Source organism: Lytechinus pictus, chromosome 7, assembly GCF_037042905.1.
Source record: "Lytechinus pictus isolate F3 Inbred chromosome 7, Lp3.0, whole genome shotgun sequence".
Lineage (NCBI taxonomy): Eukaryota > Metazoa > Echinodermata > Echinoidea > Temnopleuroida > Toxopneustidae > Lytechinus > Lytechinus pictus.
Window position 1 is genome coordinate 9,850,490 of NC_087251.1, and position 13,566 is coordinate 9,864,055.

Sequence of the window (13,566 nt, forward strand, 5' to 3'; positions counted from 1 at the left end):
TCGTTGGTCCATACATCAGTCAAACCGCCTGTCTGTAATTTGTTTATCATCCTTTTCTTCAGGCCGCAAAATATACCAACTTTCAGGTCTCCCATATTTGACCTAATTGCAATGTTTCATGTAAATGGTTTATTTAATGAATATAACATGAGGTCTGAGTGTATTTCACAAACATGTCAACTGAAATATTGTCAGATCTGACAACTATCCGAAGTTTTATTGGCTGATAAGCACAAATTTCTTACTGTTATTATGGTAATTGTTGAATATTGAAAATTTGTCAGTTCTGACAATTTTCATGAAACGTCTCCTGAAATCAGTAGCAAGCAGTTCAAAGGTTATGATCTGGTGAGGACAAATGTATAAATTTTGACAACTGAGCTTTGTAAAGAGTCCCTTTTGTGAGATATGTTCTGTGAGACATAATTCTTAACTACTTTCAAAGAAGACCTGGGAATTGTCAGATATTTAGTATGTTCTCAATTACAATGCTGCATTTTGTAAGAAGTAAATCAATTACTACATTTTGCAATGTAAATGTGAATACCCTTGGATAAATTTACATCATTGATACTAAGTTGTGATGTTTAATTTTCAGGGCATCAGACGGTAAAGTTCAGTCAGTTGAGGCAGAGTTTGATGCAGATAACAAGGTATGTCTATACTGAATACAATCGATATGTACATTCCTGTAACAATATCAACAATATTTTCTATGAAAAGAATCTTAAAGCAATTACATGTCTCTTTATTTTAATGAATATGTTATCCAGTCATTAAATTATATTTTTAGGTTTGTGCTATATGATCAGGGGTGTAACATAGAGAGATATGCTTCATATTTACAATTGATTAGAAATGTTTGCATGTGGTTTGTCATAAGCTTGGTTATTGCTGAATTATACAATTGATCATAACTTTTATGTAACAAGACCCTTGAATAGATTGATGTTTTTTCATAGCTTGCCATTCAATGAATGTTATTAATTTCCAGTAGTTGTGAATTTCATCCTGTGAATAATTATTTTTTTTCCTTTTAACAATAAAAAAATGATAAGATTAGATGAGCATAGGAAGGCCCCTCTTAAAGAAGAATTCACACCCCACTTCAATGGCACCATATGTTAGTAACTTTCTTATTAAAAGGTGAATTTGTTTTTATTTATCTGCACTGTGCGTTTCTACCAAACAGAACTTCAAGAATACAATCAAGGTCACATGGTTGGGTGAAACCGAGAAGGCTCCATTCATTGAAGCTGTCATGATCCATTACGATTACATCATCACCAAGGGAATTCTGGGTAAAGATGAAGATTTCAAGGACTATGTCAACAAGAAATCAAGGGTAAGACAAATTTAAGAAGTTAGAATAAAGCTGGTCATTCACAGATGTATTGTGAGTTTTTGATTAACGTATCTTTACTCTATTCAATAGTTCCCCAGTTTTCCATGATAGAAACATTTTTAAAATCACATAATTCTTAAAGAACACTAAATTTCACAGGAATCGTGAATCATAATGATAACATAATACAATGATAATCCTGATATAACCAGTTTGTTGGCTCAGTTGGTATAGCGTCCATCTCACAACCGGGAGGTCGGGAGTTCAAACCCGGCAGCGTCAGACCAATAGACGTTAAAAGATGGGTGCTACCCTGTAACGGTTAAAGGGATAGAGCCTCGTCGATCTGGCGTTGCACAGCGGCTGTGCAATATATATATATATAAATGGATTTTCAACATAATAATGATGATGATTATAATTGTTATAAATCCGTCAATTTCCATTTTTACACAATTCTTAAGTCAAGGACTGATTGCTTCCTGACTCATTATTGTGATTCCATGGATGAGTTACAACATCATATTATTGTGTTTTTTAAAATCATTTAGGAGGATACAAGTATCCTTGGTGACCCTGAGTTCGCATCTGTAAAGAAAGGTGATATCATCCAGATCCAGAGGAAAGGTTTCTTTATTTGTGATCAGGCTTATGAACCAACAAGGTAAAGATCTAACCAAGATAAACATTCTTTACCATGATATGAACAAAATATACACATTTTTTTTTTTTTTTTTTTTTCCCCCTCATTTATAACTTAAATATTTCTAGCCAAATAGATAAGATGTTTGCTTGAAAGACATTGTTTTCAATTGCAAGTCACTACACATTAACATTTTGTTTCCTTTAAAGTAAAATATATTGGAACCCTTCAAAATATATTTTTTTTTAATTCTTTTCATATTAGATCTTTACATGTGAGATTTGGACTTGATGTTTTCTTCTACCATAAACAGCCATCGTAATAAGTTTTGATTTTTTCGTTTGTATTGTTCAATTGTACCTTGTGTATGCCAGTAAAAATTGCATCTTGTCAAAGGGTTATTTGTAAAACCTTTGAAAGTTGTCTTCTGTACATTTGAAGATGTGTTTTATGATTGAACCTTTCAGCAGGCACACAAGTCGTGCTACACCCTGTATCCTGATCAACATCCCTGACGGTCACACTAAGAACCAACCTGCATCAGCTACACCAAGTGCTCCAGCTGATAAGGTAAGAATGCAAAGTTTGGGGACATCACTGTCTTTGATGAGAACTGCCCTTTTTTCACCCTTCATTTTGTTTAAATAGTTGTGAGAGAAGCAAGTATCATATGATGTGATTCATTACTTCTGTTGCTCCTCTGCCTATATCATTTTGCTATCTTTGGGGAGTGTTCTGTCTAAAGTCACACAAATTTGATGTATTAACTAAAACTTATTAAAAACGATTCTCTCCTTTTTTCTCTCTCTCTTTCTCCTCTCTGTTGTTAGAGTAAAAAGCAGCCCAAAGAGACCAAGAAGGAAGCAGTGAAGAGTGCCCCAGCTACCCCTGTGCAATCTACTGGAGATGTGGGTGACTTAGTTGCTAAGATCACTGCTCAAGGTGATGCTGTCAGAACCCTCAAGAATAACAAAGCTCAAAAGGTAAAAAAAAAGCTATAAATCTGCTATATTTAACTCATGTTCATATCTGTATTAAACCATAAAGTGGCATGGAGTAATCTTACTGCAATTTCGAACGACAAATTTTATTCATTGCCTCATATTTCATTCAGACAAAGAAATAATTATTTATAGATCGTACTGAACAATACTTAAAATATTATAATATGTTTTGCTAATATTTATAAATTTTGTTTACATCATTCAAATGCAAAGGAGGTATTTGATGCTCAGTTTCTATGCAGTAATTAATGCCAATTAACATAGAACATCTGAAAATGTTATAAACTCAGCTTTAAGACCCATTTGATGTCAATTCACTGAGAATGATGTAGAGTATATTTGGTTTGTATGAATTAGCCCTGAATGCGCACGATACATGTATATTACATTTCCAATGTTATACTATTGTTTAGGCTGAAATAGATGCTGCAGTTAAGATCCTTCTTGCGCTGAAGGCTGATTACAAGAACCAGACTGGACAGGACTACAAGCCAGGAGCAGCAGCACCTAAAGCCAAAGCTACAGAGACTGGTGGTGTAGATAACTTAGTGTCAAAGATCACTGAACAAGGAGACAAAGTCAGGACTATCAAGGCCAATAAATATCCAAAGGTAGATACCTTCTTTGATCTTTCTTCATCTTGTGTCTCACCTATACTGCTCCTGTCGATAGATTCCAGTTTGTCAAAATATGATGAAATTCAAGTATGAGAGTACTGTTGTTCACAGGCTGCAAAATCTAAAAATATTTTCTTAAAAGAGCATGAAGAATCTATGTCGTATGATAATTTTTTTTTTAAAGTTTGAGCGAATACTTCCATGTTGTAAAGTAGGGAAATAAAAAAGCTTCTTTATTAACCTTTGATATTGACTTGGGGATCTTAGTCCAGTCATTTTAGCCCAAATTTTGACCAAACTTGGAACAAATTGCAACATAATTTTTTTCACCACATTGCATTTCTGTGAGGTCCCTTGTACAACATACTAAAAGTCCCAAACTATCGGAATAGGGGAAAGGCATCTAATTTGCAAAAATCCAAGATGGCTGCCAAAATTAATTGATATGCCTTATCCTTAATATTTTTTGCACAGATAATGTAAAATCTTGAATGAATACGCAATTCACTATGATTAAGATATTATAAATTGATTGTAAACGTTTTCGGGACTGTCCGGTAAATATTTTTCGAAAAATGTGAGAATTTATGCCAAAATGTCCATGTTTTCGGTCAAGAATTTGTATGTGCGTTGATATCTTCCTGTTTTATCATTAGCATCAACATCTAATGCAAAATATCAGCATTCAACAAGAAAGGGGATATATCAACGAGAAAATTGATATGCTTCATGACAATATTAATGTCTTTACTTGCTTAGATTAAGGGCAAATACATTCGAATATATTACTCGATATTGCATTAAAGTGACACCAAAAAACAACCTCCGTTTTTAGCCACACCTTTGATATCGACTACAAAGCGATCGCTGGCATGCCTTTAAAGAGATTACATTAGATTAAATCGGTCTTGCCTCGCCTTTGTTGGTGTGACTCCCGGATGTGACCGACCCAAATAAATACATGTGTGCGTATAGCGATAGAAAGGTGTATATTACTTAAATTGATATGTGGGCAAAGGGCTTTTTCTACAAATCAAAACAACTTTTATTGTATTGAAATCACTAGGAGGCAAAAGAGTAGGCTTTTCTCTATCAGTTACATATAAAGAAGTGATGCCACAGCAAATCCTACCCCCTCAGGGGTATGCCGAAGTCACCAACCCATTTTTGTATTTTGCCCATTTCTTGGAAAATTCGCCATTTTTAGCCCCATTGAGGCAAAAGGCATTTCCCCTTTGCAATAAACCACTTTTATTGTTTTGTAAGCACTTGGGGATGAAAAAATAGATTTTCCTCTATCAGCTAAACAATATAAAGAAGTGCTGGCACAGCAAAGCTCATCCGCTACGGGGTTTGCCAAACTCACCCCTTCTCCATATTTTGCCAATTTATGGAAAAATCTATAAATCCAGAGTCCTCATTGAGGCAAAAAGATGTTTCTGGTATAGTGTAAGCCATTTTTATTGTTTAAAAATCACTTGAAGAAAAAAAAAACTAGATTTTCCATTATCAGCTACATAATAGAAGTGCTGGCTCAGCAAAGCCTACCCCCTCAGGGGTTCCCCAAGTCTCCCCACCCTGTTTGCCTATTTTTCCTCTTTTTTAAAACAAAATCGCAGTTTTTGACCCCCCCCCCCTATTCAGGCAATAGGCATTTCTGCTATATGGTAAAGTCACTTTTATTATTTGAAACCACTTAAACAGTTAAAGATGAATAGGTTTCGTCTATCAGCGCATCGACCCCTTCCCTCTTCAGGAGCTCCAAATTGACAGATTTTCCCATAAGTTGGCAAAATACAGAAAAGGGGTGAGTGACTTCGGTAGTATAATAGGATGTGGCAGGTCTAATAGCTACATTTCATTTTTTTCTTGAACTCTGAGATCGAGCAGGCAGTAAATGTCATTATTTGGTGTACAATGTCATGTGACTAGCATATGATAGTTTCCATGCCTAGACCCTGTCATGTTAAACAATTAATACAATTAATCAGAATCGAATTTATGTATTTAATGTTAAAAGTAACAGTGTTTTTGTAGTATAAATCTTTGCTTACTGATATTTATGATATAGCTATCATAGTATGAGGAGGAATGTTTATAGTAGTATCGAGTCCGGAATTGATATGATTTGCAATCGGGTCTGAGTACATAGTGTACACTAGCGTCGTCTGCTACGTAAACTAAATGAACGAATATGACCAAAACTTACCATTATCTTTATGCAAATTAGAACACTTTCCCCTATTCGGATTTTCTGGGACTTTTAGTATGGTCTTCTATGGACCTAAAAGAAATGTTCTGCATTGGAATAAATTCTGTTGCAATTTATTCCAAGTGAAAAGTTAAAATGACTGGACTATCTCACATGAAATTAGTGTTATTGCCTTCAAGCTATTGGAAGGACATTTAGAAACTGTTTCATTCATGTTTGAGGAATGAATTTGGGAGTGGAAGGATATCTTTCCATTCATTCCCTGCCTTGTTTATTTGTCTTTTATTACCCATAAGCTGTAAAGGTTATTGTGTGTGTGGTAATTGGTCATTTCAAGTCTGGTGTTGGTGTTGGTGTTGGAAGCACAATTTGGATTACACTTTCTCACCTCCAACACCTATTCTGAATTTACACAAATAATCAAGATCACAATATTGACAGCTCTACACCTAGTGAGAAACTTTTCAGGACCATCTTCATTTTATGTTTGGTGTTAAACTCATGTCGAAATTGACCTAACACCAACACCAAAAGGTCAACACTGAATTTGAAATCACCCAATGATTGATCTTCCATGGTGAACATTATCTCACTCTTTCTTGTAGGAGGAAATTGATGCTGCGGTCAAGGTTCTTCTAGCTCTCAAGGCAGACTACAAGAAACTGACTGGCAAAGACTACAAACCAGGAGCAGCTCCTGCTGTCAAGAAGGAGGCCGCTCCAGCTGCACCAGGAGGACCGGAGGTAGAGGCCATTGTTGCAAAGATCACAGCCCAGGGAGATCAAGTCCGTAAACTCAAGTCGGATAAAGCTGACAAGGTAAGCCAATCCAAGATCAATTATCAAGATGGTGTTTGGTGTCAAACTCATTTCGAAATTGACCTAACACCAACACCAAAAGGTCAACACTGAATTTGAAATCACCCAATCATTGATCTTCCATGGTGAACATTATCTCACTCTTTCTTGTAGGAGGAAATTGATGCTGCGGTCAAGGTTCTTCTAGCTCTCAAGGCAGACTACAAGAAACTGACTGGCAAAGACTACAAACCAGGAGCAGCTCCTGCTGTCAAGAAGGAGGCCGCTCCAGCTGCACCAGGAGGACCGGAGGTAGAGGCCATTGTTGCAAAGATCACAGCCCAGGGAGATCAAGTCCGTAAACTCAAGTCGGATAAAGCTGACAAGGTAAGCCAATCCAAGATCAATTATCAAGATGGTGTTTGGTGTCAAACTCATGTCGAAATTGACCTAACACCAACACCAAAAGGTCAACACTGAATTTGAAATCACCCAATGATTGATCTTCCATGGTGAACATTATCTCACTCTTTCTTGTAGGAGGAAATTGATGCTGCGGTCAAGGTTCTTCTAGCTCTCAAGGCAGACTACAAGAAACTGACTGGCAAAGACTACAAACCAGGAGCAGCTCCTGCTGTCAAGAAGGAGGCCGCTCCAGCTGCACCAGGAGGACCGGAGGTAGAGGCCATTGTTGCAAAGATCACAGCCCAGGGAGATCAAGTCCGTAAACTCAAGTCGGATAAAGCTGACAAGGTAAGCCAATCCAAGATCAATTATCAAGATGGTGTTTGGTGTCAAACTCATGTCGAAATTGACCTAACACCAACACCAAAAGGTCAACACTGAATTTGAAATCACCCAATGATTGATCTTCCATGGTGAACATTATCTCACTCTTTCTTGTAGGAGGAAATTGATGCTGCGGTCAAGGTTCTTCTAGCTCTCAAGGCAGACTACAAGAAACTGACTGGCAAAGACTACAAACCAGGAGCAGCTCCTGCCAGTAACAAGGAGAGTAGTCTTGTATAAAGTAGTCTTGTATAAAGACCCATTATATAAAAAGTACATATTATTTGATTCTATGTACGCTGTATAATTATGTATGTAACTATCTAATCTAATTGAAATTTTATTTTCATGTAGTCATATTATATTCTTATGAAACATTCAGGGAGACATAGATGCTGCAGTGAAAGTTCTACTTGCATTGAAAGCCGACTACAAAGGTCTGACTGGTATAGACTACAAGCCTCCAGGCTCCTCCAGTGATAAAGGGAAGAGCAAGGAGAAGAAAGAGAAGCAGAATAAAGCAGCAGGAGCTGGAGCTAAGCAGAAAGGAGCTGGAGCAGAGAGTAAGGAGAGTGCTGGAGCAGCTGAAGGAGATATCAAGAAGCAAACTAGACTAGGACTAGAAGCAAAGAAAGGGGAAGATCTCAGTGAATGGTATTCACAGGTACGTTTTCAAGTGGACATTATATTGCACCCCTAGTTTACCATGAAAGCCCAGGTTAACAGAAATTGAAATAAACATCTGCTATTCACAATGTGGACACTTCATATGATAATCAGTCTTTTTATATGTCAGATCCCCTTTTTATCACTTCAAGAACTGCGCAAGCCATGATTATTTGAGGGAACATTACAACTTTTCATATTAACTAGAGAACAGAGACTAGTTGTATCAGGATGGTCCCACACATTGGTCGTCAGACTAGCATCCTCTTGGAGAGTACTAGTTCATGTCACATTTCGCATGATGTCAAGTTCAATAAAACACACTTTTGCATTTATTAACTTCTATTTTGTTTATAAGATGATCACCAAGGCTGAGATGATAGAATACTACGATGTGAGTGGTTGCTATGTGCTTCGTCCATGGTCTTACTCCATCTGGGAGAAGATTGTTGCCTTCTTTGATGCTGAGATCAAGAAGCTTGGTGTCGAGAATACCTACTTCCCCATCTTTGTATCCCAGAGTGCATTGGAACGTGAGAAGGAACACATTGCTGACTTTTCTCCAGAGGTGAGTTCACATTAGTCGGGTTTCATTATTTTTATTTGAATGTAGAGAGCTATTCAAAATCTTGAGTCTTAAATATTTATTTTTTCATTATGTACATGTTTGTAAAAACATTTACAATGTCTCTGCTTAGTGAATAAGAATCAAATTGAAAAATAAATAATGGTTTGGGTGACACAAACCAAACTCACAAAAATAAGTAACTATAGAGCATTGTGTATTCACTACCAGTGTGTTGTTTGTGGTCATGATAAGAGTCATTGTTACAATTATCAATGATGTTCATTGCAGGTTGCCTGGGTAACAAGAAGTGGCCAGTCTGAGCTTGCTGAGCCTATTGCCATCCGACCAACCAGTGAAACTGGTAAGATGATTCATTAATAATTCCAATATTGGAGAATGCCATAGAGATGTATTACATGTACATTGACACTAGAGCAGTTGCTCGCATTGGTGCGCGTGCAATGCGGCTGTGATGTATTGAAATGCCTGGCCGCCATCGTAAAGAGGGCAAAAGTGCTGATTTATAACACATGACTCTATGGGAGAATATCAGATTTTTCACTGTTTTACACTATATTTTTCAATTTGATGCCGCATTCAGCATGAAAATCACAAGGCTGAATATATACAGATATAATGGAACAGTGATTCCATCTTGACTAGTAGGCTGTGACATATTTCAAGCCCTTAGTCAATCTCTATGAGAATTCCCATCCAAGCAGTCTTCTTCCAAATACCAGAGCTTGTCCATTAAATGTATTTTTAAGTGTTTTGTAGCCATTCATTTCTCACTCCAAGATTTGAGAGGGTCATATTTCCTTTTGGTGTTCTGGAATTCTTTGGGTGGAACAATTTGTCCATCTTGCATATGAATTTGATGGTTTTTGCACTGCCAGCAAACTCAGGAATGCAAAGGTCCTTACAGAGAGCATCCGTATCTGCAACGGATGCTCTGAGTGCATGTATAACAACTTTCACATTCATTTTGTGATGCTTCCATTGAATATGCTTAATCTTCAGCTGGTTTGCAATTTCTTGAACACTCACTGTAAAAATGGAGTTAACAACCTTTATATAGAATTAGATAGTACAAAATGTATTATGTTTGTGGTTATTTTTCAGTGATGTACCAGTCATATGCCAAGTGGGTTCAGTCTCACAGAGATTTACCAATCAAACTCAACCAATGGTGTAACGTTGTGGTGAGTTACTTAGCATGTTACTAAAATAACAAGTTTGGTTAGATGTTGCTTCAATAGTTCCTTTCAGATTTACTTAAATCTTTGAGGTGTTTGGTGCATATTTCATGGTCAATTGGATGTTACCCATTTAACACTGAATTGTCTAATTTCCTTAGATTCTGTACAAGGACCATTAGGTTCCCGTAACCTTGTACATTCAAATTAATCTTTTATTGTTATTCATATTGCACGAAATTAAGTTGGCACTATAAATTCTAAGAACAAAAATAAATGGTTATGTCAGGAATTCCAATTCAAATTCAGTGATTGCAAGATTATGATGTTTAATAATTACATTATTAATGTAAACATGTAACTTTTTACAGAGATGGGAGTTCAAGCATCCTCAGCCTTTCCTGCGAACCCGTGAGTTCCTGTGGCAGGAAGGTCATACAGCGTGGGCCAACAAGGAAGAAGCCGTAGATGAAGTCTACACCATCCTTGAACTCTATGCTCAGGTGTATGAATACCTTCTAGCTATCCCAGTGGTGAGAGGACAGAAGACTCTTAAAGAGAAGTTTGCTGGAGGTGATTTTACTACCACAGTGGAGGCCTTTGTCAAGGCTAGCGGTAGAGCTATTCAGGTATGGTAGCTATATATATTGGGTTGTATACTTAAATCTGGCTGAACTGTATCATGTTTTACATCCATGGTTAAGCAATGGAAACCTTCACACTAAATGTTTACTTTGTCAGAATTCTTGGTACTCAAATTTATTAGTAAGGTCAAAGGTCAAACGTGTGCATTACATACCTGATATCTTGCTCTTCTTATAAGAGACAGACCATTTTAGAGATCAACTGCAAAACAAGTATGCATGTGCAACTGACATAGTGACCTGCTCTCCCAAAATCAACAATAAGTCGTCACAAACGTTCTCTGTAAATAGCCAAAATAGCAACTTGGTCTTCATAAAGTAAAAAATAGAAAAATAGCTTAAAAAGTAGTACTTCTGCTTTATGTATTTGAAGTTGAAAAAGTTAAGATCCATCCATATTTCATTGTTCAAAATAGCATGAAATGATAATACTCTGAAAATTTGCTCTGCCCAATTGATCGTGGTTCCGGCAGCCGCTGTGCAGCGCCAGATTGACGAGGCTCTATTCCCTTGATTGTTGAACACCAAACAGGGTTGCAGCAACTCTCATCTTTTAGTTTGACACGGCTGGGGTTTCAACTCGACCTCCCAGTTGTGAGATGAACACTCTACCAACTGAGCCAACACACTGGTCAAAGAAAAGATAAGATACACTATTTGTGATGTTTTGATGTTCAATTTAATTGATTTTTCAGGGTGCAACATCTCACCATCTTGGCCAGAACTTTGCTAAGATGTTTGAAATCAAGTTTGAGGATCCAAATGTGGTAAGTAATTAGTTAATGACCTATTTTTACCACTCCATACTTTTCAATAGCAGAATTCTAGAACAGGGTGATGAAGACATCAGAATACTACAGATTTCATATGAATGGAAGCAATGTTCCTTAAGCAGGATTTGTTTGCTATATTATGTACAAAGCCATTTTCTCCATCTTTTATGAAAGCGAATATGTATGACTTTCTTCACTTGCTAGGGAATTCCAGCTTATGGCTAAATATTTTAATAATAGTAATAATAATAACATTTTATGTAGCGTATTTCAGACCTATAAGGGCTCTCAATATGCTTTACAGACATGACTTAAAGAAAATAGTATACATTATAAATTACAACATTGAAAATAGCTTTATGAAGTAATAGGTTGATTCTACACTAACACAATAACCATCTTTATAATATCAATTCTATAGTTGTATAAAAGGGGGAAGTTGGACCTTATACATATCCAAGGTTAATGCACTGAAATTCAATTGGGTTTGACCACAAGAAACTATAAGTGTGAATGATCTGTAAATGATCAAGAAATTATAATACATGATACAGTTACATGGGAATAATTTCTTCTCTTTATACAGCCCAATACCCACAAGTATGTGTACCAGAACTCTTGGGGTCTGACCACAAGAACTATTGGTGTGATGTGTATGGTGCATGGGGATGATAAGGGGTTAGTACTACCACCAAGAGTCGCTGCTGTTCAGGTAAGTTACTCAAGCAAGCTCCTGTTAAAAGCTTCTGAATTCATTCAATCGTATTGGCCAAGAGCAATTTAAGTAATTCACTTTTTCTAATGTTACTGATAATTGTGTGTTTGAAAAGTTAAGTTATAAATTTTATTCCATAGATTAAAAATTGCATGCGAACAAAGTTGTTGCTACAATGAGGAGGATTTAGGTTATTCTAGTCTATATCTACCATTAGAAGTCAAGCCTTGGTAGTCCTGTATGCAAACATAGGTGCTGTCTTTGACTGCTGATTCTGCATTCAAGGAAGTCATTTCTGACTTTATACTTTACACTGCCAAATGCAGTAATTATATAGTAATTATCAAATGTTTACTCTTCTAATTCACATTTCTAGGCTATTGTCATACCATGTGGTATCACAGCCAAGACCACAGATGAGCAGAGGAATAAACTCCTAGACAAGTGCCATGACTATGTGAAGATCTTGAAAGCTGGTGGACTAAGAGCTCAGAGTGATCTTAGAGATAACTACTCTCCTGGATGGAAGTTCAACCATTGGGAACTCAAGGTTGGTCAACAAGATTTATTTGTAATCACATTATTTGTTTATTATATGTTTCGCAATACTCCTGGAGGCCGTTTCATAAAACCGTTCGTAAGTTAAGAGCGACTTTAAGAACGACTAGTGATTCTTTCTTATGCGCTAAATAATCACCAATGAACATTTGATGGTAAATATCATTTACCAGAAGAAAGGATTACCAGTTCTTAAAGTCGCTCTTAACTTACGAATAGCTTTATGAAACACCCACCAGATGCCCTAACCTTTGGTTGTTTTGGTATATAATGCATGATAATTCAAAGATTTCATTGTAACAATCAATAAGTTATTGTCCATTGCATGCAAAATGTGATGTTTAATTTTGATATTTTGTTGCCCTGTTTGAACGCAGGGGGTGCCAGTTCGTATTGAGGTGGGGCCTCGTGACATGAGCAAGCAGGAGTTCATCGCTTGCAGACGAGACACCGGAGCTAAGACCACATTCTGTGAGGCTGAATCGGTTGCTAAGGTTACTCAGCTCCTTGACCAGATCCAGACTGACATGTATGCAAAGTAAGTTTGATGTAGAGGGGGGGGGGGGGATGTTGACCTGTAGATATGCCCTGGTCAATCGGTCCAGTGCCAAACTAGACACACAAAATTCTGAAGTTCCCTGATCCCCGACACTCTGTGCCCTTGAGCTAAGTATTATATCTTCATTAATTTTATATCATACCTTGAACAAATAAAATGCTATAGACATTATTGGTACCAATGTGTATAATATTTTAGAAAATAAGACACTGATATTACATTATCCTCTAATCTCCCTCTTTCCTCTCTCTCCCTCTCTCTTTCTTTGTCCCCTGTATTCATAATTTCATGAAATCTTTTAATTTATCAATTAAATAATTGATTGTTGAATATAATTTTCTTTCACTCTTTTTTTTGTGTGTAGTGCCAAGAAGGACCTTGATGGTCACATTGTAGTGACAAGCTCCTGGAACGATTTCTGTAACAAACTAGATGAAAAGAAGGTAACTACATCTTACAGGAATTTAGCAACTATCAAAA

The 13,566-nt window shown here is 36.7% G+C and overlaps 1 protein-coding gene across 2 annotated transcripts in view; it reads left to right on the plus strand.

The window, feature by feature from the left end:
* The window catches only part of LOC129265004 (bifunctional glutamate/proline--tRNA ligase-like), a 33,223-nt gene that overhangs the window by 16,000 nt on the left and 3,657 nt on the right, over positions 1 to 13,566 (plus strand). The window contains exons 14-32 of one of the 2 annotated variants that reach the window (XM_064101882.1): positions 599 to 653; positions 1,193 to 1,345; positions 1,897 to 2,009; positions 2,456 to 2,558; positions 2,819 to 2,971; positions 3,406 to 3,603; positions 6,427 to 6,639; positions 6,793 to 7,005; positions 7,159 to 7,371; positions 7,790 to 8,071; positions 8,432 to 8,641; positions 8,930 to 9,002; positions 9,764 to 9,843; positions 10,209 to 10,466; positions 11,177 to 11,248; positions 11,841 to 11,966; positions 12,346 to 12,519; positions 12,905 to 13,065; positions 13,451 to 13,529. In XM_064101882.1, coding sequence (XP_063957952.1) covers positions 599 to 653; positions 1,193 to 1,345; positions 1,897 to 2,009; positions 2,456 to 2,558; positions 2,819 to 2,971; positions 3,406 to 3,603; positions 6,427 to 6,639; positions 6,793 to 7,005; positions 7,159 to 7,371; positions 7,790 to 8,071; positions 8,432 to 8,641; positions 8,930 to 9,002; positions 9,764 to 9,843; positions 10,209 to 10,466; positions 11,177 to 11,248; positions 11,841 to 11,966; positions 12,346 to 12,519; positions 12,905 to 13,065; positions 13,451 to 13,529 — 2,929 coding nt within the window. The remainder of the gene's footprint in view (positions 1 to 598; positions 654 to 1,192; positions 1,346 to 1,896; positions 2,010 to 2,455; positions 2,559 to 2,818; positions 2,972 to 3,405; positions 3,604 to 6,426; positions 6,640 to 6,792; positions 7,006 to 7,158; positions 7,372 to 7,789; positions 8,072 to 8,431; positions 8,642 to 8,929; positions 9,003 to 9,763; positions 9,844 to 10,208; positions 10,467 to 11,176; positions 11,249 to 11,840; positions 11,967 to 12,345; positions 12,520 to 12,904; positions 13,066 to 13,450; positions 13,530 to 13,566) is intronic. The other variant, XM_064101883.1, reaches the window with a different exon arrangement.